Source organism: Castor canadensis, chromosome 1 (genome assembly GCF_047511655.1).
Source record: "Castor canadensis chromosome 1, mCasCan1.hap1v2, whole genome shotgun sequence".
In the NCBI taxonomy this organism is placed as follows: Eukaryota; Metazoa; Chordata; class Mammalia; order Rodentia; family Castoridae; genus Castor; species Castor canadensis.
Window position 1 is genome coordinate 91,526,454 of NC_133386.1, and position 24,855 is coordinate 91,551,308.

Here is a 24,855-nt window from a genome sequence, read left to right on the forward strand (position 1 = left end):
ATTCTGCTTCATCTCAATTTTCTGAACGTAACTTGTTCTCATTCCCTAACCTCAAAAAACAACTTAATAGTGTTCAACTTTTTTCTTCCCTTAATAACTCTCTTCAAATGTTTATGACTCCTGATACACCATTCCCTACCACAGAACCAAGCTTTTCTTGTTTACCAATATGCAGTTCAGGTGAAAGATATTAAGGGACCCTAGACCATCCTTTCCCAAGGCAGGCTGATTGATAAATTGCTTAAACAAACTTTTTTCTCACCATGCTCCAGCTTTTCAAGCTCCTGTTTTACAACATGCAGTTCTTGGTCTTTAATGGAGTTTCCTTCTTTGTCCACACTTGAATTCACAATCCCTTCTTCTTCATGCCCATCTTGCTCTTGAGATTCCAGGTCCTATTATGCATTTTTAAAATGCAAATTCACATATAAAAAAGGCGAAATACTATTAAACATCAGATTTATCTTCCATTCAGCATGAATATCATGTTAGAAATTTTAAAAAATATTTTCATTTAATAAATCAGTAAATCACACATTACCATGCATGAAAGATGCTTCAAAAATACAGGATTATTTCTTACTTTAGTTAAAAATTTAAAGAAGCATTATAAGAGATATCAGAACCAAAATAATGGAAGTAAAAACCAAGGACCTACATAAAATTCTGAAGAGATAAGGTGCAGAAGAACCTTGGCTTTGTACATTTCACAAACTGATTAATTCAGTTAACCAACTATGGTAGCCAACAGAGATGTCGAACTATGTAACACAGGCAGTCGCAACTGCATTGAAACTTTCAAGTCTATACTATGCCCAAAGTCTCTAATTTATAAATTCTATAATATTTAAATCAAATACGAATGTTATAAACTCAAATTGGCTCCTTTCAAATATCTGTTTGTGTAATTTTCCTTAATAAAATAAAATATCTATTATTATTAATGACTTCTAGTGTATGTAATTGTGAGCTGATACCCATTTTTACTTTCTTACATTTAGTAACAGAATTCCCTGTTTCAGCAGGGCATAGGGCTGCTCAGCAGTCGACTGATTTGCTAGCCCCGCTTATTGCTAGATAGGACCAATGGGAGGTGAGTAGAAGTACGTGTACAACATTTGATCTCATTTATAAAAATAGCTTGTTCTCTACTGCCTCATTCCCTTCCTCACAGAGATGGTCAGCCAGTTCCAACCATACAGGAGAGGACTATACTCTAAAATGGAAGATGAGCAAGACAGAATATGACTGCCATGGAACAAAGCTGTGAACCAATCCTGGACCATGCATTGACCTCAGTCAATTATAAGAGAAAGAAACTTGTATCTTATTTCAATCACTGTAGTTGGTCTTTTTCCAATAGCAGCCTAAACTGTACTCCAGGTTGCCATTTGCTGAAGTCTTTTATAGTCACAGGCTCAGCTTCAAGAGCTTTAGAAACTTCATGATTAGTCATGGTCATGACCATGAAAATTAACCCTCCCTCACTATGCAGATGAGGAAACTAAGGCTCCAAGAGGCTGCACACTAAAATTTAAGAACTTTATTTAACTCTTGTTACTATATCAGGTTGCTGTTCCTCTTGCTGAATCTTATAATACAAAGACCAAAATTTTTTATCCATTTAAAGTTAAGAATTATTCTTTTTGTTATTCTACACTTTATCATTTCAAAGATAAAAATCAACATGACTTAATCTTAACAATAGCACAAACATGGGAAGAAAGTACTTTCCATATGGGAAGATTAGTACAGCAGATAGTAAGTACTAATGTATCTAAGCTATAAAACAAAAAGAAACAAAGAACAATAACAAAAAATAACTAGGAACTAAATCCGTCCATCTTTTCTATTTCATCTCATGACAAGAAATCTCATGGTCACTGGGAAACTAACTTATAAGGTATAACGATATTATATGAAATCTGCAAGACCCCTGAAAAATTGTTTCCTACAGAATTTACACCGTAGACATTAAGGACAAAAACCCTCTTGGACAAAGGAACCTCTCAATGATTCAGTATTGAAAGTCCTTTTAAATGAAGGTCCACCATAGACACCCTGAATGCTACAGTGATTTGAATGATAAAAAAGTCAGGTTGTATCCTTGTTTAGCATTCAGTTAATCTGTAACATTTTTCTATATAGATTTGAGACCAAAAAATATAGTCAACTTCTAACAAATCATTTGAAAGTGACTATAGTTTCCTATTAAATATGAAAGCATGAGTTTTCTAAGACTATCTAGATTAATGAGAAACTTTGAATGCGAATTCTTGTCCTTTATCTCCAACCCAGAAAGGATAATCAATCTCTCTGAGGTGAGGCATCTGAAAAATGTGATGTGAACTAAAAAGGTAAATCCAAAGGAATTTAATAAAATACACAGATGTTATCTCTTTCTACCTAAGGATAGTTGAATATTTGCACAAATATAGCACGAGTTCCATTGCTGAAATTTTTGTTTGATACCGTGTTGTTAGGGATAACTTCAGACCTAGAGTTTGGCAGATAACCATATTGCTAAACTTACCGAAGTAAGATGTTCTAGATCTTCCCATTTGTTTTCATAACATGAAATTGTCTGTGGTATTATAGAAAGTTCTTCCAGTTCAAAATCCTCAGTGGTTTGTACTCCTTTTGTACATAGGTCTGTAAATTCACTCTGACAGGCAGCTACCATGAAAATTAGAAAAGAATTTTTCTAATCTGAATGAAAAATGCTAACATACATTCAATTGGTTATTATCCTCACCTAAATGAGATAATGTCCTCTCAGCTCACTAAAGACTCATTATTCCTATCTTTGTGGCCAAGATTTACGAGCAATTAAGTGATTTGGGGGCAATTCTGGCTGTGAATGTTACTAAAATTTTACAAAGTTTATGTTCTAAAGTTTTGCAATTTATAAAAGTATTACACTTTGTTTAAAAAAAACGTAAAACTGTATAAAATACAAAGTTTTTATGAGTGAAAAAAAATAATACCTTGGATTTGTTTTAACACTGCTACTACCAAAAATAGGAAAAATAGGTTAAATAAAATTGGCAAAAAGTATAACTGTTAAATCTAGGTGATGTATAAATGAAGATCCATTTTATCATTCTATTTTGGGTATGCTTATATATTTTCATAAGAGTTTTTAAAATTCTATTTTGGGTATGCTTATATATTTTCATAAGAGTTTTTAAAATTGTAGTAAGAAATTTTCAAAAACATAGGTAGAGTATAACTAATGACCTCTCCTCAGGCATAAAAACTGAAAAAAGTTGAAAGCTATCTGAAAATTAAAGAAACTTAAATTGTTAAAAGTAGGTTTAATTTATATATATATATATATATATATGTATATATGTCAATGAAATTCTTTCCCTTTTTTCATTCTACTTTACACTTTATTTTATTAATAAATAATAGCTATAATAGTGTATAAACAATAATAACTACTATACCATTTTTTCTTGATATAACTTCTTTTTCTTTTTTTGGAGAAGACTTTGGCAGACGATTAGAATATATGTTTTTTATATCCAGTTCCCTCTCCTTTTCCTGAAAACAAACCCAATACAATTAAGCAAGTCAAATCTCATTTTAAAATAAAACAAACAACCTCACTTGACCACTTAATATTTTCCTTACCAAACTGAAATATACTTAGTTGGACTTCCCTTTGTAGGTATCAAACTATAGAAAGGAATGTCTCCAGTACATTTAGGTTAGGGAAAAGCTACGATGCCCCTAAACAATTTGATATGTAATATGTCCTGGCAGGAGCGGGGAGAGAGGAAGGCAAGAAGAAGAAGGAAGGAGGAAGGAAGGAAGGGAAGGATGAAGAGAGAAAGGCAAAATTCATTTTCTCCTCACTTCTACCTGATAAAGATAATAATCTCTTAACTGTCATGCAGGCTTAGCCACAAAGAACTTAATTAGCATCTTTTAAATGTGGGTTCTCAAAACCTGTTGAAATTGTTCTAAGAAGGGTGGGGGAGGGGGATGGAGACTGATGGAGAGGGTGAATCTAATTAATATATGTTGTAAGCATTTATGTAAATGTCACAATGTATCCCCTGTACAACTATTATATGCTAATAAAAATACAATACAGTCTGAAAAATATGTGGGTTCTTAGTTATGGATGAGTTAAATTTTTAACTTGGCACAATGGTTCATATTTAGAAGGCAGAGAATAGAAGAACAAAAAAAAAAAAGAAAAAAGTTAGTGAGATCTCATCTCAATCAATAAGCTGGGTGTAGTGATTCACCCCTATGGGCCCAGCTATGCAAGAGGCTATACCTAGGCTAGCCCTAGGTAAAAATGTGAGATCCTACCTGAAAAATAACTATCAAAAAAGGAATGAGGACATGGCTCAAGTGATAGAACACCTACCAAGTGCAAGGCCCTACGTTCAAACAACAATACTACCAAAATTCTATATTTTAGTTTTTTTGACGAAATGATCAGAGTTTTATTTAAATAGAGCAGAAAAGCTGAGTTTTATTTAAGCAGAGGAAAAGGTGAAAAAACACCCATAACACCCATATGGATGAGGTTTCAGAAAGGCTGAGCCCCCAAAATTTAAAAAAATTAGTCCATGCTTTTAAACACAGGTGTTCTTTACCATTTAGGGGCCATGACTTTTTCTGGTAATTTGATAACAAAAAGAAAGCTATATAAAATAATGGATGAGCAGAGGGGAACATGCCTATAATTGCTGGAAGCAGAGATAAAAAGATCCTGGTTTGAGGCCAGCCTGGGCAAAAAACTTTAGCAACAAACACTCTATCTCAAAAAACAAGCTGGGTGTGGTGGCACACATCAATGATATCAGCTATGTGGGAGGCAGAAGTAGGCGGATCATGGTCTAAGGCTGGCCCTGGGCAAAAGCATGAAACTATATCTGAAAAATTATTAAAGCAAAAAGACTTGGGTGTGGCTCAAGCAGTAATGCACTTGCTTAGCAAGCACAAGGCCCTGGGTACAAGTCTTAGTATTGCAAAAAAAAAAAAAAAAAAACTATGTAAGATAATTTGTGATTCTTTACAATTCTACACAAATTTATCCCATCAATGACTGCTAGATAAAATTAAGAATACCTGCTTTAACACAATTACCTAATTTGAATGCTTCCCAAAACCATGAAAACAAAGGATCTTATTTGAAACAACTTTAAAAATAATAAATCATGGGGTTATCTGAGAAAGAACAGTGGATTATTCGACCATGCAATAAACTCTAGTTTCCATAATTTTCTTCCAGAATTTTACAATTTATTTTATTTACATTGCCCCTGTTGTTATATATAACATGTACTTTGTTATAGTGATAAACCTTTCCTTTCTAAGTGCAAAAGGTAATATAATTTTGTAAAGTATATTGCAGTAACTTACAAATATAGTAATAGTGTTTTAAAATACTGTGTTTTCATGTAATTTACATGACAGGGGAAACAATGCAATTTAAAATAAAATACTTACTTTTAATTTGTGATATAGTTGTTGTAGCTCCTTTTGAAGAACTTTGTTTTCATCATGGGCCTCATATGCCCTTTTCCTTTCAGCAAGCAACTGTCGCTGAAAACTGTTAGTACTCAGTTCAAGGTTTTTTGATAGTTCCTATGTGTACAAAAACCAGCACTAAAAAAAAGTGAATCCAATCATAAAACACAGTACTAAACAATATCAAGATATTTTTGTGGGTACTGCACAAGACTTATAAACCAGGTCAGGCTTCCTGTCCATAAACACAAAATAAACTGGGAAAGAGATTTACCAACAACTTAATAGGACACCTAGCTCATTATTCTTTCCTTGTTTTTCATAACAATCTGTAAATAAATCCTCGGGCATTTGCCTGAAGCAAACACATAGTCATTTAAATTGCGAGCAAAAGACAGCAAAAGGATGTGATAAGAGACATAGACTTTAGGAAATCATTGCTTGGATAAATAATTAAACAACAAGACAGCTAAAATTGCATAATGCTATTCAAGGTACAGAAAATACATTGGTGAAGCATCTCTAGAAAAAAATCAGCTATTTCTACAGTCTTCAAGTACATTTCATAAAGTTTACAAAAGAATTACTTAAAATACCTTCTTTGAAAATAACTTAAGTTGTCAAGGTACCATTCTTAACTTCTGGATGAAAACAATGCCATATATATATATATTATAAATTATAAATTTATAAAGAAAAATTAAAAATAAAAAGCAGTTATAACCCTATTACTAAGTGATTATCTCTGCCAACAATTTAGTAAATAACTTGAGACTTTTATATATTTTCCTCACTAAGTATTATAAATGCCTAAGACAGACCAGAGAAACTTTGCCAGAAATAGCTCTATTCTGCTCCTACTCACTCCTATCTAGTGCCCCCCTCTCTCACTATCTGATCATACTGCTGACAAGACTGGGTGTGAGCACTATAGAGCAAGTGCCTTGATTCTTGCCCCCACCTCCAGCTGTGATGCACCTGGGCCCATACCACTGTCAGAGGACAAGTGCTTCAGGACCCTCACCACTACTAGTGCAGCCAGTGCCAGAACCCTTATAAGTAAAAGGGCCAATATCAACAGTGCTGGAGGAAACTCCCATCACCTGATAGGGGCCACCTCCCATTGCAGGTGTAGCTACAGAGGATGCACCCCAACCCCATATACTCTTTAGTCTACACTATACCTATAAGAAGTGTTAGCATCCCTCTACTCTTGAGTAACCTGCATTCTGATACAATATGCACTGTGCTCGATCTCATTCAGCATACTCAAACAACATACAAGGAGACTATATGCAGTGCCCACCTGGAAATGATCTTAACATTGCACCTTAATACACACCTTTAGAAGAAAGTCACTTACTATAAAGTTCATAAAAGTGGTAGAAATAGCCATCTCACCAGATGATCAAATCTCAACATTGGAACACAAGAAATATGAAGAAACAAGGTAATATGGTATCTCCTAGACTCTAAAAGACTCCAAAGATAGAGAAATGGATGAAATGCCTTATAAAAAATTCAAATGAATTGATTTTTAAAAAGTTCAATAAGATCCAAGAGAATATACATGAACTGCTAAATGAAATTATGAAAGCAATGATGGATATGAATGAGAAATTCAACAGAGATAGACATTTTTTTCAAAAGAACCAATCAGATCTTAGAAATGGCGAATACAATAAATCAGATAAGATAGTCAGTTGAAAGCTTCAACAACAGACTAGATTAAAGAGAAAAAAAGACTATCAGAGCTCAAGACAGGTTTTGAAATAATACATTTAGATAGAAAGAAATATAATGTAGATTATTCAATATTTTTGGGACACAATGAAACAAAATGTCCACATAATTAGTAGATCTAAAGGTAGGAGAGGAGGAAAGAAAACAAATCCCACTAGAAGAGTAGATACACAAATAAGAAATAGAAAAGAATCAAACATCAATAACAGTAAACCATCAAATTACAAAGGGGAAGTGAATAAGAATATTTAAAACAACTACGAGAAAATCAACAAAGTTGCAGGCATAAGTTTGTAGATATCTTTCAATGGTAACTCTGAATATAAATAGACTATATTCTCCACTTAAAGGTAGAGTGGTTGAATGGATTAAAAAATAAGAGTCAACAATACACAAACACGTCACCAGTAAGAACATACACACTGAAGGTGAAAGGATAGAAAGTGATATTCTAATCAAATGGAACACTAAAACAAGTAGGGCAAGCTGTATGTATATCTGACAAAATAGACTTAAAGACAAAAATTGCAAGAAAAGACAAAGGTCACTACATCATGATAAAAGGATCAATTCATCAAGAAACTGATTATAGATCTGTATGAATCTAATGTCAGATCATCCAATTTTATAAAACAAACACTATTAGACCTAAAGGAAGAGATAGGTTCCAATACAATGATAGTGAGGAGATTTCAATACCAAATTCTCAAAAATAGGTGTCTAATTTAGATAAAAAACAAGCAATGGAACATCAGTTAAACTATGCTATAGATAAAATTCACTTAATCAATATTTACCAAATATTCCATCCAACAGCTGAAGAGTATACATTCTTTTCCTCAGTGTATGTAATGTCCTCTAGAATTTAACATACATTAAGCCACAAAGCAAGTCTTAACAAATTCAAACCAATTTAAATCATATCCTTTGTCCTTTCTGATCACAGTGGAGTGTAACTAGAAGTCAACAATAAGAGAAACTATGGACCAATATCCTAATGAACACAGTATAAGAACCCTTACCATTTTACTAGTAAGTAGAATTTACCAGCACATCAAAAAGATCATTCACCATAATCAGGGTGGTTTCATGTGAGGGATGCAAAGATAGTTTAGCTTATGCAAATCAATAAACATAACACATCACATTAATAGAATAAAAGGTAAAAATCATATGATTACCTTAACAGATACAGAAACATGTACAAGTCCCTGGGTTTGATCTACAGCACCACAACACACAAACAAACAAATCAATTGATGCAGAAAAAATACTTGATAAAATTCAACATCCCTTCAGGATAAAAGTCCTGAACAAATCAAGTATATACGGATGATTCTTCAATATAAAACAGGCTATTATAATATACCCATAGACAACATCATACCGAATAGGGAAAAACTGAAAGCATTTCCTCTAATATCAAGAACAAGGCAAATGTGTCCACTCTCAGTGCTCTCTTATTAAATACAGTACTAAAATTTTAGTCAGAGTAATTGTATATGAGAAAGAAATACAAGGAATACAAAAAAGGAAAATAGGAAACCAAATTACCCCTATTTGCAGATGATATGATTCTATACACAGAAAACTTCTAAAACAGATAAACAAATTCAGAAAAGTTATAGGAAACAAAATTGAGATACACATCAGTAGCTTTTCTACACATAATTTACTGAAAAAGAAATAAGAGCAGTTCCATCCATGATATATACACACATATACACAATACACAAAAAATAAACTTAAGAAGTAAAAGACTTCTACGTGAAAATTACAAAACACTGATAAAAAAACTGAAAAAGACCTCTCTACCTGTGGATTGGAATTACTGATACTATTATAATGTCCAAACTAACGATTGTTAGTTGTGATCACAAATTGAATGCAATTCACATGAAAATATCAATAACACTCTAAATTCTTAAATTAATATGGAATCACAAGACTCTAAATCTTAAACAAAAAGTGCAAAGCTAGTCATCACAATACCTGATTTCAAGGCATACGACAGTCGTAGTAACAAAAACAATATGGTATTGGCATAAAAAACAGACACATAGACTATAGAACAGTATAGAGAATCCAGAAACAAACCCAAACATCTACAGTCAATTGATCCTTCATAAAGAATGCCAAAACCAAACATTGGGAAAAGGGCAGCTTCTTCAAATGGATATCTACATGCAGAAGGCTGAAATTGACCCCTTTTGCCCTATTCAAAAATCAAATCAAAATGAATCAAAGACCTTAATGTGAGACATGAAAGTCAGAAATTACTGGAGGAAGAGGCACCTGCACACCCATGTTTACTGCAGCATTATTCACAGTAGCCAAGTTATGGAAAAAACTAAGATGCCCCACTACTGATGGAAACAACCAAGATGCCCCCACTACTGATGAATGGATCAAGAAAATGTGGTACTTGTACACAATGAAATTTTACTCAGCCATGAAGAAGAATGAAATCTTATCATTTGCATGTGAATGGATGGAACTAGAAAACATCATTCTGAGCGAGGTCAGCCAAGCTCAGAAGACCAAAAATCGTATATTCTCCCTCATATACAGACTTTAGATCTAGGGCAAATGCAGCAATGTGGCTGGACTGGGACCACATGACAAGGGGAGAGCACATTTGGGTAATATAGAAATTGGTAGAAAACCCAAAACATGAAAGCGTTTGATGTCCCCACTCCAGAGGAACTAATACAGAAACCTTAAAGCAACAGAGGTTATCATGAGAAGGGGATCAGTAACCAGGGTAAAGATCAGTTAGAGATGAATCAACATGGGTCATAACACATGTACACACAAAAGCAATGCTAGGAATATTTCTGTATAGCTATCCCCAACTCAACTAGCAAAAACACTTTTTCTTCCTTATTAGGCTTGTCTCTTTTCTTCAACAAAACTAGTGATAAAGGCAGAACAGGACCTGCCTGGAATTGAGGGAGGAAGCGGGGAGAGGGTGGGGGAGGGGGGAGGGGGTAGAAATGACCCAAACAATGTATGCACATGTGAATAAAAGAATAATAATAAAAAAAAGAAATTACTGGAGGAGAACATTGGGGAAATACTTCAAGGTATTGGCACAGGCAATGATTTTCTTGATAAGACTCTAAAAGCACAGGAAATAAAAGCAAAAATTGATAGATGGAGTGCAGGCATTCTTTCTCTTCGTTCTTGGCCACCACATGCAAGTTCCCCTGCTATGTTACCCCTTTCCTGCCAGGATGGACTGAAACCTCTAAAAATACGCACCTAAATGAAGGGGGCACTGTTTCTCACATTCCCTCCCTTTCTGGAGTGAGGTTTTTTTCTCACGCTTCTTGGTTATTACTGGACCTAACTGGGCTTAACTGTGGGGGGGACTGGACACTGGAGATTTTAGAAAAGATACAGGATAGACAGATGGAAAGAAATTTGGGGTCAGCTGTGTTGTTGTATGCTTGGCTGGAGATGCACAACCCTCATTACTTCTCTTCTCTATCTTTATTCTTTAAGGCCTTGTTCCTTGCAGTTCTTTAAAGCCTTGCTTCTAAAGCCTTCTTTAAAACCTCTTTCCTTAGGCTCACACTGCCCCATGTTTGCTCTTTGCTTATCTTTAGCTCAATTGCTCTTAAAGTCTTTTGCCCCCAGGCTTGCACTCTTCCATCTCTCTTTAGCTCTCCTAAAGCCTCAGTGCTACAAACTTGCAAAACAGCCATGCCTACAACCTGCACATGCATAACTCTTAAAGTCTTGGTTCTTAGACTTGCACTGTGCACTGTCCCATGTTCTCTTTGGCTTTTCTTTGGCTTTAGCTTCCTAAGGCCTATGTATGAAGTTCTTTCTCAGCTTTGCTTTCTGAAGCCTATGATAAAGTTCTCAGTGCAGACTTTCTATCAACCCCTCTTTAGCATTTTCCCTTCAGCAATTTTTCCCTTTAGCATTTTCCCTTCAATAATTCTTTTCCCTTCCAAAGGCTTCCCACACCAAAAAGCCCAAAGTAAAGCCCCCAAAAGCAAAAGCCCAAAAAGCCCAAAGTAAAGCCCCAAAAGCCAAAAGCCCCTCTTCCTCCTCCAGGGGTCTTTTATACCAGCAAACAGAGTGGAACCATGGGGAGGGGCATGACATTGCAACAGGAGAAACCTGCATTCCTCCTTCTCTGAACACAGCTTAGGAGACCTGCCTTTCCCTGTTTTGTATCCGGGGCTGTGCCTATCTTGGCCTACAGGTAAAAGAAATTAACTGCATCTCGCCTTGCTTGTGTCCAGTTCTCATAGGCTTTAATCCGCTCACCACACAAAAATAAATCCTTCCTTCTCTCTTTTTTTTTAACCCTTTTACTTCTTTTTTATTTTATCGTTTTTACATTTACTCACATGTGTATACAAAATAGACTTTTTTAAAGTGAAGATTTAACTTGATTAAATTTTATCTTGCTTTTTTGGGCTCAGATTTTGAGCCTAGGAAGATCAATTCAATCTTGACCTTGTCATCCATCAAATTAGTTGTCCCTCCAATTTCTGAACCTGTCATGAATACCACTTCATTCCATCAATCCATCCATCTGTTGATTTTTTTAAGAAACACTAATTCTATACAAGACAGTATATATATCAAATGTCACAAAGACAAAATCAAGTAAGATTTGTTCTTGCCCTTTAGGTGCCTGGTCAAATTCACTGGTAAACTAGAAGAAATAGAGCCCAAGATGGTACCCCAAAGTATCCACTTAAAGATCTCTCCAAGTTGATAGCTGTTATCTGCTACAGAATTGACTGTAAAGTTTTCTAACATTATTTTCAACAAGTCCACACTTCTCCATTAAAAAACAAATGTGATTTACTATGTTTACTACACACTATCTAAATGATACCTATCATATCACAAACATTTATCTACCAGAGCATAGTAGATATAACATAGTTATAGAATATAAACGTATATTGTATATATACTATATTCATGGTATATAGTGATGAATATAAGTGTATAGTATACATACATAAGAGAACATAGTAAGTATATCTACTCTGTTGTATCTTCATATACCAATCTAGCAATCCTAAAAAGGGAAAAAAAGAATAATTCTAAGTGAACAATATTTTCTAAAACATGCTAAAAATTTTTGATAGATACCAGCATCTAGTTCACTAATTTATAATTTCTAACATCCAGAACTGTCACTTTTGAAAACACTGGTTGCCAGTTTCTTCCATCCTGAGGGTATAATTCCTCTGAATCTGGAATGAGCTCATTTATTAGTTATGTGTCTCTTATGAAGAAACAATAAGACATCTACCCATGTATTACAAGCAAACTTGTGAGCTAATAGTATGCCTCCTCTGTGTGTCGCCAGTCTGTGCTCATACACCCCGCTTCCTTCTTTCATTAGGTACCTGATAAGTACCAGGCACTGGCCACACTCATTATGAACTTCACTTCTAACACTGTCTATCACCCCTTCTAAGTTTACAGAATGAAACTGAGGTTCAGATAAAATAAGTGGTATATTACATCATAAAGCTAGCATGGTATCAGACCAGCATTTGAACCTTGCTTACATAATGTGTGTGTGTTTTTATGTGTAAAATTCCAACTTAATTGGGAACTTATAGAGTAAGAGGTAGGTATTAGTTAACAACATAATTAAGATATGAACAAATTTTTTAACTTAAATTCCAAAGCAATAATTTTTGACTCAACTGGCAAAGTCCATCAATGTTTCCATAAAAAGTTGCTTATGTAAAAATGCAAATGCTTTGAAGTCTTTTTTGTTTTACTTCTTTTTTATTTATTAGCATATAATATTTGTATGGTGGGATACATTGTGACATTTACATATGTGCTTACAATGCATCTTAATGAGATTTGTCCCCTTCATGTTTCTCCCTCATGTCCTTTGCCCCCTTTCTAGAGCAATTTCAACAGGTTTCATTGTCTATTTTCATACAGTTATACAATGTACATTCACCATATTCCCCTTCCTTCACCCTCTACATTTATCCTCCCCTTTCCCACTGGTAGCCACCCTTGACAAGACTTGTTTTACCTTCCTGTCCTTCATTTTTTAAAGTGTATATTGATTGTTCAAGGGGGTTTTTGGAAAATCTTGGTAATTCACACATATATGTATTATACTATGTCGCACTTTAATTGGATTAACTCCATCTACTATTTATTCTTTCTTTGTCACCATGCTCCCCTGTTATTCAACATCTTACAGTGTATTGTTTACTATATTCATATACAGATGCTTTATGCTTCGGTATCATTCACTCTCAAACCGAAAGAAAGGCCAACTTAGTCCTCCCCAAATAGAAAATTTTAACTTTACTCCAAGAAACACTATTAGCCAGGAGCATTCTTTAGAAATCTTATATTAGTACATAACAAAAAAAATGATTTACTGAACCAGGGACTTTCTCTTCTAGAAATTTTCCACTATACTAACACATACACATACACATACACATATACACACACACACACACTCTCTCTCTCTTTCATGTTTAAAGCCATGTGTCTTCTATACTGACTGAAAATGAGAAATCGATATATACATTTAAAAAGTTCATCATATTACATGTGCACAATAGAATAATACGTAGCTTTTAAAAAGCACGAGACTGACTCTTTTGTGTGTATATATGACATGTGTTTTAGAGAGGGGTGAAACAATATGTGTATGTATGTCTGTGTAAGAAGTGTGAAAATATACTTTTCAGTGAAAAAAATATATTGAGCAATGCCTTTGGCATACTCCTATCTGTGGTAAAGAACAACATTAGTAAACAGATCTGAGCTTGCACAAGACAATTTCTTAACATTGATTGGTTCTTGGGAAGAGACCTACAAACATAGCATAGACAGAAAGGAAACTGATGTCTCATTTCATATCTCTTTATGTTATTTGAATTTTTAAGTGCTTTTTGGTGCTTGTATTAATATTTCAACAGAAAAATTATTAAGTATTAACACAAAATTACTTTAATAAATTGTTCTGAGTAGTTTCTGAGGTTCCTCCAAAGTTAATTTTTAAAATTGTTTTAAACTTCACCTTTCAATTATTGATCTTATAATTTCATTGTAAATTACCTCCAGAAATGGTAAAAAAAAATATATGTACATAAATAATAAAATATAGTAAAACATTAGGAGGTTCTCAGTGAATGACATTTTACTTTACAAGGAATTCATTTTTTTTCAACATTAGGAATCTTTCATCTCTCCAACATTTGATAATAGATGAAATAGGGACTTAATTTTGGTGGTGGTGGGAATAAGGGTTTATCATGCTAAAAACACTTTAGGTACATGAAAGGCCTAAGTATGACTTTGGACCTATCAGATTGAAGAGGAAGATAGCCCTGGAACAGGGTTGTAAAACATGGTAAACTGTCAATTAAAAGCTGTAACCTCGGACAGAGCTGTGAGGAATTGCCCTTTAGAGCCCTGCAAAAGCTCAGGACCGAGATAAGAGGCACCAAGCAGAGATAAGCACCTATTCTTGCCCTTCTTTGTCTCCACTTGTAAATAAACTTCCCAAAGCAGGTCTCCCCTGCTGTTCTTATCTAAACAACACTAGGTTCCTAGCTTACTACCAACCCAATTAACCTAAACAATCTAACTCACTGGTTAGGACACCATGACCTGAGCACATCTTTGTAACCTGATGCCCTACAATACCTTTTAAATATCTTGTGAATCCTTTGTTCAGGGCTCAGACACTGGTACACGTCTGGGCCCGCTAGCGTAAAAATAAAAAAAACCTGAGTTCTCCACTCCTCTGAGTGTCGCTTGGTTTCTCCTCTGACTACCTGCCATAACATCTTGGAGGCCCCAGCGAGATTACAAATGACTGGACCCTTGTGCCACCAGCTGGCAGCTGGGCTGCATTGGAGTAGGGAGGGACACAGGACTGAACGAGGTGGCGCGCCACCCGATGGTATTCCGGGTCCTCCTTCGGCCCAGTGGCACTCCATCTCTCTGAGCAGTCTTGGCCCGGCTTGGACTCCAAAGAGAAGTGGACCAACTCATCTGGCAGCCTCGTCCGGACTTGGTAAGCATCAACCCCGGGAAATCAGTCCTAAGTCAGGTCCCATCCCACTGGACGGAAGGGGAGCTTGATCCACTCCCAGGAACCTCCGAGAGGAGTTCCACAGGTCAGGGAATCCTCCAAGAAGGGGGGAAGGAAAACTGTAATAACTTCAGAGTGAATGTGTGAGTGAGTGAGTGGCCTGATTCGTCCTCGCTTCAGGCTCGAGTTTGTGGCCCCACGGCTGAAAAGCTACGGGGTCCAAGTGGGTCTGTTCTGCGGTACGGTGGTGAACCTCATACGGCTCAGGGCGGCGTCGGGGGCATCCCCCGATCCAGAGTCACAAGGCTGACCCCGCCATTAATGCTAAGAGGCACCAAAGTTCCTTCGGGACGTGGCCAGACAGACATCTGATTGGTCCCTTCCCTTGAAGGGGCACCCACCCTTGTTTGTCTTTGCGCCACCGACACAGGGGGGAATACATAGGGTGGAAATAAGACATACTTTAATTGCCATGGGTGGAGGTTCTTCAAAACCTACAGTCCTGGAGTGTATGCTTAAACATTTTAAGAAGGGATTCGCAGGGGATTATGGGATTAAAATGTCTCCTGGAAGGCTGCGCACACTGTACGAGTCAGAATGGCCCACTTTTGGGGTCAACTGGCCCCCTGAAGGCACTCTAGATTTTTCTACGGTCAGAGCCATTTATCAGATTGTAATAGGAAACCCTGGGTACCCCGACCAGTTTCCATATATTGACTCCTGGCTCCAGGTGGCTCAAACCATGCCCTCCTGGATCCGATTCTGTGCAAATAGAAAGGGACAGAGCAGACTTTTCGTGGCCCAGGCAATAAAGCCTAAAGACCAGAGTGTGACCAAACCTGTTCTGCAAGAGGATCCAGAAGATGAGCTGCCGGTGCCCCCGCCATACATTCCCAGAGCACCCCCACCATCAGAGCAGCCAGTGCCACCTTTTCCAGACAGCCCGCCACCCTCAGTGAGCCCTTCTCTGCCCCGCCAACAGTGTCCTAGTCCCAATGATGTCCCACAACCGTCCCCAGCTTGGAGTCTGAGTCCACAGTCCCTGAGCCACTGCCTTTGCTCGTCTCAGGCACCAGCCCCTCAAGCCAGGGCCTTACAGATGCCTCTCCGTGAGATGCAAGGGCCGCAGCAGGTTGATGCTAATGGCACGGTCCAGCCTGGATGCTCAATCCTTTATTACCAGCCCTTCAGTTCGACTGACCTCCTAAATTGGAGGAATCATACACCGTCATATTCAGAAAAACCTCAGGCTATGGTTGATCTCCTAGAATCCATATTCCAGACCCATCAACCCACTTGGGATGACTGCTGGCAGATCCTCCTAACATTTTTCAATACAGAAGAATGGCGGCGAATTCTGACAGAGGCCCGCCACTGGCTCCAAGGGCAAGCCCCAGCAGGAACCCTAGATGCAGAAGCATGGGCAAGAGAGGCAGTCCCTGATGCTCGACCCACTTGGGATTTCAATACAGCAGAAGGACGAGGTGACCTTACTCAATATTGTGCTGCCCTCTTACACGGGCTTAGGGCTGGAGCTAAGAGACCTACAAACATGTCCAAAATTGCAGCAGTTATCCAGAAGCCAGAGGAAACCCCAACTGATTTTTATTAGAGACTCTGTGAGGCCTTCCGAATATATACTCCCTTCGACCCAGAAGCGGCAGAAAACCAACAAATGATCAATACAGCATTTGTGACTCAATCATATGCTGACATTCGCAGAAAACTTCAAAAACTTGAAGGTTTCGCTGGGATGAATGCCACCCAGCTGTTAGAAGTGGCGAACAAAGTCTTTGTAAACCGAGAAAATGAAGAAAAACGGGAAGTTGATAAAAGAATGAAAGCCAAGGTGTCCTTGTTGGCTGCAGCACTGGGGAGGCCAGACCCAACTCAGCAGTCAGGTCCACCACGGAAGAGGAGATCCAATGGGAGAACCCCACTCCAGCGAGACCAATGTGCCTATTGCAAGGAGACTGGTCACTGGAAAAATGAATGTCCCCGTCGCAAGAGGACAACATTGGAGCCTAACAGGATTGCTCCGGGAAAGAAGACAGGATGGCAGCCTGAACCGGAGGCCCAAGATCTCATTGGCCTAGCAGCAATTGGATCAGACTAGGAAAGACCAGGCTCCCTACTACTAGGCCCCCGAGAGCCCACGGTCGAAATGAAAGTGGGGGGCCAACCAATAATCTTCATGGTGGACTCAGGCGCGGAGCATTCCGTGGTCACTAAGCCAGTAGCCCCATTCACCCAGCGCAGAGCAACAATAATTGGAGCCACTGGCACTCAGACTGCCCGGCAGTTCTGCCGACCCCGGACGTGCCAACTCAGAGGGCATGAGGTGACTCATGAGTTCCTGTATTTGCCAGAATGCCCAATTCCCCTGCTGGGAAGGGACTTACTAACAAAGCTCGGAGCCCAAATCACCTTCAACCAGGGAGGGCCTGCAAACCTCACCATGAGGGGACTAAACGCCCTCATCATGGCAGTGACCATGCCCACGGAAGACGAATGGCAACTCTACCACCAGGAAAAGGGGGGCCTGGTGAAGCCCATCTGCCTGCTGGAGGAGTTTCCTGATGTCTGGGCTGAGAATGGGGCCCCCAGCCTGGCTCGCTATCATGCACCTGTAATGGTAGAACTCAAACCTGGGGCTCTCCCTGTCAGACAGAGGCAGTATCCAATACCACGGAAAGCATGCCTAGGAATTCAGACCCACCTACAGCGGCTGAAGGATGCAGGAATATTAATCGACTGCCAATCGCCATGGAACACCCCGCTGTTGCCAGTCAAGAAGGCAGGGGGAGGAGATTACCGGCCTGTCCAGGACCTGCGGGCAGTCAACAATGCTGTTATCACGCTGCACTCAGTAGTCCCTAATCCCTACACTCACCTGAGTCTCCTATCACCACAAGCCAGCTGGTTCACTTGCTTGGACCTAAAGGACGCTTTTTTCTGTCTTCGCTTGGCACCAGTTAGTCAGCCCTTGTTTGCTTTTGAATGGGAAGACCCCCAAACTGGAAGGAAAACACAAATGACTTGGACTAGAATTCCCCAAGGCTTCAAGAACTTCCCTACCCTGTTCGGGGAAGCCCTAGCAGCAGATTTGTCAACGTTCCCGGAAGAAAATCCAAGTTGCACTTTGCTTCAGTACGTGGACGATCTGCTCCTAGCAAGCCATGACCGGGAGAGGTGCTGGGAAGGGATGAAGGCTCTGCTAGCCAGACTCTCCGAGGCAGGCTACAAAGTCTCCTGGAAAAAGGCCCAAATTTGCCAACAAGAGGTCCGATACCTCGGATTCATCATCTCAGAGGGACAGCGTGCCCTGGGTCCGGAGAGGAAGCGGGTTGTCTGCTCCATCCCTCAGCCAAAGACCAAGAAGGAGGTCCGAGAATTCTTGGGAGTGGCAGGATTCTGTCGCATATGGATACTTGGATATTCAGACCTGGCCAAGCCACTTTATGAGGCCACAGCAGGCTCAGGAAAAGACCCTCTAAACTGGGGATTCAAACAAGAAAAGGCTTTCCAGGAAATAAAAAGGCTGTTGACCAGCGCCCCTGCATTAGGGCTGCCAGACGTAAAACGATCTTTCAATCTCTTCGTCTGTGAGAAAAACCACACAGCTTTGGGGGTCCTCACCCAAACGGTGGGGCCCTGGCAACGTCCAGTGGCTTACCTGTCAAAACGCTTGGACCCAGTGGCCTCTGGGTGGCCCCCATGCCTCCGGGCCCTGGCAGCCACAGTAACCTTAATCAGGGAGGCTGACAAGCTCACTCTCGGACAGGACATTAATGTCAAAGTTCCTCATGCGGTCATAGCTCTAATGAATGGACAGGGCCACAAATGGCTAACCAGCTCCAGAATGGCCCACTACCAAGGATTACTATGTGAAAATCCACGAGTCAGACTAGAGACTGTACAAACATTAAATCCTGCCACTTTCCTGCCAACAGAAGAAGGGCTCCCAGATCACGATTGCGAAGAAGTGATGGATGAAGTGTATTCTAGCAGGCCAGATCTGATGGATCTTCCCCTCTCAGATCCGGAGCTAGAACTTTTCACAGATAGAAGCAGTTTCATCCAGAATGGACGATGAAAGGCCGGATTTGCAGCCACCACTGCTGACAACGTTATACAGGCTGAAGCCCTACCGCAAAGCTGGTCTGCACAACGAGCAGAACTTTGGGCATTGGTTCAGGCATTACGATATGCAAAGGGAAAATGGGTAAACATCTATACAGACTCTAAGTATGCCTTTGCCACCTTGCACGTGCATGGAGCAATATACAAAGAGAGAAGATTGCTGACAGCAGGGGGAAAGGAAATTAAAAACAAAGAAGAAATTCTCCAACTGCTAGAAGCAGTCTGGGAACCGTCTCGAGTGGCTGTCATGCACTGTAGAGGCCACCAAAGGGGCATGGACTGTGTTAGTAGAGGAAATCGCCTGGCGGATCAGGCAGCAAAAAGGGCAGCAGAAGAACTGAGCTCCCCCGAAGTGCCAAAGCAGACCGCCAAGCTTCTGCTGGCTCCGGAACTGCCTCCCTCCCCAAACTACACCAAAGGAAGAACAATGGGCAAAAGATGAAAAGGGAATGAAAGAGGAAGGGGGCTGGTGGAAGTTGCCTGACCAGAGGCTCTTTGTTCCCAGTGCTGTAGCAGTCGCTCTGGTAAAACAACAGCATGAGCTAACACACTTGGGGAAAACAGCCCTGGAAAATCTATTGGACAGATACTACTTCATTCCCAAGCTCCCCACCCTGTGCACCCAAGTGAGTGCTAGATGCATCACGTGTGCACGAAACAATGCGAGTCAAGGGCCTAAGCCAAGCCCTGGAATACAAACTACAGGCACCATGCCTTTTGAGGATTTAGAAGTGGACTTTACAGAGGTCAAGCCCTGTCGAGGGTACCGGTACCTCCTGGTCCTTGTTTGTACCTACTCAGGATGGGTTGAAGCTTACCCCACACGCACAGAGAAGGCACGAGAGGTAGTAAAGGCTCTCTTAAGAGAAGTTATCCCCAGATACGGACTTCCCCTTTCTATCGGGTCAGATAATGGGCCAGCCTTCATGGCAGAAATAGTTCAGAGCCTGGCCAAGATTTTAAAAATAAAGTGGAAACTCCATACAGCGCACAGGCCCCAGAGTTCAGGGAAAGTAGAGCGCATGAATTGAACCCTTAAGATTACCTTAGCCAAACTCTGCCAAGAGACACAATCTCCCTGGGTAGACATGCTACCTTTAGCCCTGCTCAGGGCACGCTGTACCCCTAGACCCTCTGGATACTCACCCTTTGAGATTCTCTATGGCAGACCCCCTCCCATAATAAACAGGCTCAGGGGGGACCTCAGGCAAATTGGGAGTCTGGACATGTCTCAACATCTCCAGGCCTTAGGAACAACCCTGCGTCACACTTCCCGGGAAGTTTTAGAAAGGGCCCCAATCCCTATGGGTAACTGGGCCCATCCCCACCAACCGGGAGACATGGTATGGGTAAAGGATTGGAAAAAGGAACCGCTCCAACCTAGTTGGACAGGTCCCCACCTAGTCATATTAGCAACTCCTACAGCTGTTAAGGTTACAGGTCTCACTTCTTGGATTCACCACTCCTGGATAAAGAAAGCTGCCACTCCCGTGGACCCCAACAACTGGCAGGCAGTCCAAGATTCAACTAACCCCCTCAGATTAAGGCTCCAGAGGACGTCGCAGCGGAGCACCACTGCCTGAGAGACCTCCAGCCCTGCTCCAACCACACCCCGGAAGCTGGTTGGTCAACGCACGGTGGAAGCCTGAGGATTTGCCCACCGGGACACAGATGCATCCCCTTTTCTGTCACCCATACCCTATCCTGCTGATTAGTGTTGTTGCTATACTGTTTGCTCTAGGACTGGCTGTCACTGCTCCCCAGGATTGGAACTTAGGCCAGAGGTTACTATAAGCTTTCTGTTATCTCCTCATAGTTGGGAGCCTAACTACTGTCCGGTGTTGCTTGTAGCCTAGATTCTAACCTTGAGCATGAGGTCTTTGGTGTGCTATTGTCTTCTAACTCTGATACATTTTGAGGTTGTCCAAATGGGAGGCCAGGATGACTGCTCAGCCTGCATAAGGCCGCTCTCCTTCCAGGGAAAACTGAGGTATGCCTTCACCTTTTATCAGTATCTGTCACCTGTGTGCAGCATATCAATCTCTGAATGCACCAGGGGAGGAACGATTTACTATAAAGGAAATCTGGTGGGTCTGACTGGATCGTGCAAGAACAAGGGCACTATAGGACAGACAGTTTGCTGGAAGAAAAACGGGGACCCTAAAGGCATGGAACGATGAAATGACCGGGGGAGGGAACAAACCCCATTATATCTGGGCACCTTACCCTTCCACCCCTCCTCCACATCATTTCACTAAGGGGAGAGTCACAAAGCTGGAAGGGCCACCCACAGGTGATTACCTAGGCGGATACGAGCCTATAGAAGACATTGATCTGCCACCTCCACGGTCCCCGTTAAGGCTCCCCCCTGGGACAGGGGAACTTAACCTGGAACCTCAACTGTACAACCTGCTAAATGCAACCCACCGCCTCCTTAATTTTACAAACCCACCATTGGCAGGTGATTGCTAGCTCTGCATGTCCTCAGGTCCTCCCCAATATGTAGCAACCCCAGTAAGCCTCCTCAAGCAGAGAGGGCATGAAACTCCTCTCAACTCTACCAGTACAAAACCCAGAGTAAGAAATATACAGCTATTCCAGAAAGCCCCCAGTTGTATCTACAATTCAAAAGGATATTATTCGGTTGGGGAACTGACTACTGACCAATGTGCTCAAGTTCAAAACTGTACAGCTACTGCCAATGGATGTACAGTTGATCGGCTATGGTGCAGCAGCCTGGGAATCTTTTTTGTCTGTGGGACCCTTGCTTATCAGTGCCTGCCAGCTAACTGGAAGGGCATTTGTACACTGGCATTCCTCACCCCCCAAATAAACATAGTGCCCAATAATCAGACCCTCCCTGTGCCTTTAATAGCTCACTCATGGTCAAAGAGAGCTATCCAATTTATACCCTTATTGATTGGACTGGGGATAACAGCTGGGATAGGAACAGGCATAGGAGGAATTGCTTCATCAGCCACATACTATAATCAGTTATCCGTAGAGCTAACAAGTGACATAGAGCAAGTGGCAAAGTCCATAACAACTATGCAGGACCAACTGGACTCCCTAGCATCAGTGGTCCTCCAAAACCGGAGAGGGTTGGACTTACTCACTGCTGAAAAGGGAGGGCTTTGCCTTTTCTTAAACGAAGAATGTTGCTTTTATGTAAATCAGTCGGGAATAGTCAGGGATATGGCCCAGCAATTGCAGGACCTGGTCGCATGTAGAAGGCAGGAATTAGCAAATTCCTGGAACAGATGGAGCAATATCTGGAACTGGGCATTGTGGCTTGTTCCATTATCTGGCCCTATCTTTATGCTTCTATTGGCACTGATATTTGGTCCATGCATTCTTAATGCCATAACTCGCTTTATTAACTCCCGGATGGAGGCGATAAAGTTGCAGCTCTTAGTGACACAATATAGGCCTTTGGGACAACAAGAATCCTATAGAATTTCTAAAGTCTAGTGTTGATGCTTATCCAAAAGTGGAAAAAGCATCAAAAGGGGGGAATGAAGAGGAAGATAGCCCTGGAACAGGGTTGTAAAACATGGTAAACTCAATTAAAAGCTGTAACCTCGGACAGAGCTGTGAGGAATTGCCCTTTAGAGCCCTGCAAAAGCTCAGGACCGAGATAAGAGGCACCAAGCAGAGACAAGCACCCATTCCTGCCCTTCTTTGTCTCCACTTGTAAATAAACTTCCCAAAGCAGGTCTCCCCTGCTGTTCTTATCTAAACAACACTAGGTTCCTAGCTTACTACCAGCCCAATTAACCTAAACAATCTAACTCACTGGTTAGGACACCATGACCTGAGCACATCTTTGTAACCTGATGCCCTACAATACCTTTTAAATATCTTGTGAATCCTTTGTTCAGGGCTCAGACACTGGTACACGTCTGGGCCCGCTAGCGTAAAAATAAAAAAAAACCTGAGTTCTCCACTCCTCTGAGTGTCGCTTGGTTTCTCCTCTGACTACCCTGCCATAACAAGATATCTTGACTGAAAGGCACCTCAAAAATTGTACCATTCAATTCCTCAGACAAGTAACTGAAACCTGGGGTTTAAAAGACAGGCACAAAGTAAGAGTAGTACAAGGGCTGGTGTGACCTCCATTACTCTGTTCTAATTAGCTCTTTTGTTAGATATACCACAGAACAAGCAGGTGAGGCAGAGGCAGGGCATATGGATTTGGGTTTCTGAAGGATGAAAGGGCAGAAAAGCTTTTAGAGCAGATACCTATCCCTATCACTGGAGTGAGGTATGGCAGGGAAAGATGAAGGGAAATGCACCTACCTGGCCCAATGGAAAAGGAAAGATAGCACACAATCAATTCTTATGTTTGATATAGTTTACAATAAGAAAAAAGATTATTTTTTTATCAAGAATAAACACTTAACCACTACTTGGGGGTAGCTCAGAATAAAGGGAATTTTTAACGTTAAGATAGTTGGATTTTTTTATGTATTAAATGTACACCCTACTGTTTAGTTTTTTTAAATAATTGTGTACATGCAATTCCATTTTTGATCTTTTCACAAAGCCTAGAAGATTTATAACAATTACAACTCAGTGCTTTCGGATATACTGTTGGTCATGGCTATGACTAATCTGCTATTGCACCCTTGATCAGGAAGACAACCCCAAAGTCTCATCTCTGTTATAAGGGTTAAGACAGAATTAGTACCTTTACCTCCAGCCCCTGTTTGAGGCCAGGCCCAGCTGGGTAGTCACTAAAAGAAACTGTACATGAGAAGTTGCTAACAAAGAACTACTTATATCCAAAGAGTGATTCTCACAGAATGGTAGGGAAACCCTACAGATCTCTGTGACACTTGGGAGGGGAGGTTCTAGATGATAACTAATTTAGAATAATGTTGTTTGCTATTTTCACTTATGTGTCATGAGAGTACAATGAGGTTTCCCCAAAAGTTACATGTCACTGATACAAGGAAATACACCAACATTGAGAAATTTGCATAACCCTATGAATAAGTATTTTCTAAATGGACAACACATGATGTTATAAAACCATGCCTTGGCAAAACATGCATTCAAGGGAAATGAAAGAACAGCAGGTTTTAATTTAACTGGATATACAAAAGTTCACTGATATGGCTTCAAATTCCATTTTGTAACTAACTTGAGATATATCACTTATTATGTTTAGCATAACATCAAAGAATATTAAGTTATCTGTAAAGGCTATTAAAATACTCCATAGGTATCTGTGTAGAGCTCAATTTTCTTCATACTTATCAACCAAAGCAACATATTTCAATAGCTCGAGTACAGAAAAAGATATGAGAACCTAGCTGCCCTCTATTAACCCAGACATTCAGACATTAAGGAAATTTAAAAATATGTTAAAATGAGCCACTCTTGTCCTGATTTATTTTTGG

The 24,855-nt window shown here is 40.1% G+C and overlaps 1 protein-coding gene across 7 annotated transcripts in view; it reads right to left on the minus strand.

Annotated features, from left to right (window-relative positions):
- Positions 1-24,855, minus strand: part of Lca5 (lebercilin LCA5) — a 175,040-nt gene that overhangs the window by 10,946 nt on the left and 139,239 nt on the right. For all 7 annotated transcript variants that reach the window (XR_012449838.1, XM_074079622.1, XM_074079609.1 and 4 more), the window contains 4 exons: positions 5,476-5,613; positions 3,453-3,549; positions 2,534-2,676; positions 263-395 (listed from right to left, as the gene is read on the minus strand). Coding sequence is in view for 6 of the 7 variants with exons in the window: in XM_074079622.1 (XP_073935723.1) it covers positions 263-395; positions 2,534-2,676; positions 3,453-3,549; positions 5,476-5,613 (511 nt within the window). In the remaining variant the exon portion in view is untranslated. The remainder of the gene's footprint in view (positions 1-262; positions 396-2,533; positions 2,677-3,452; positions 3,550-5,475; positions 5,614-24,855) is intronic.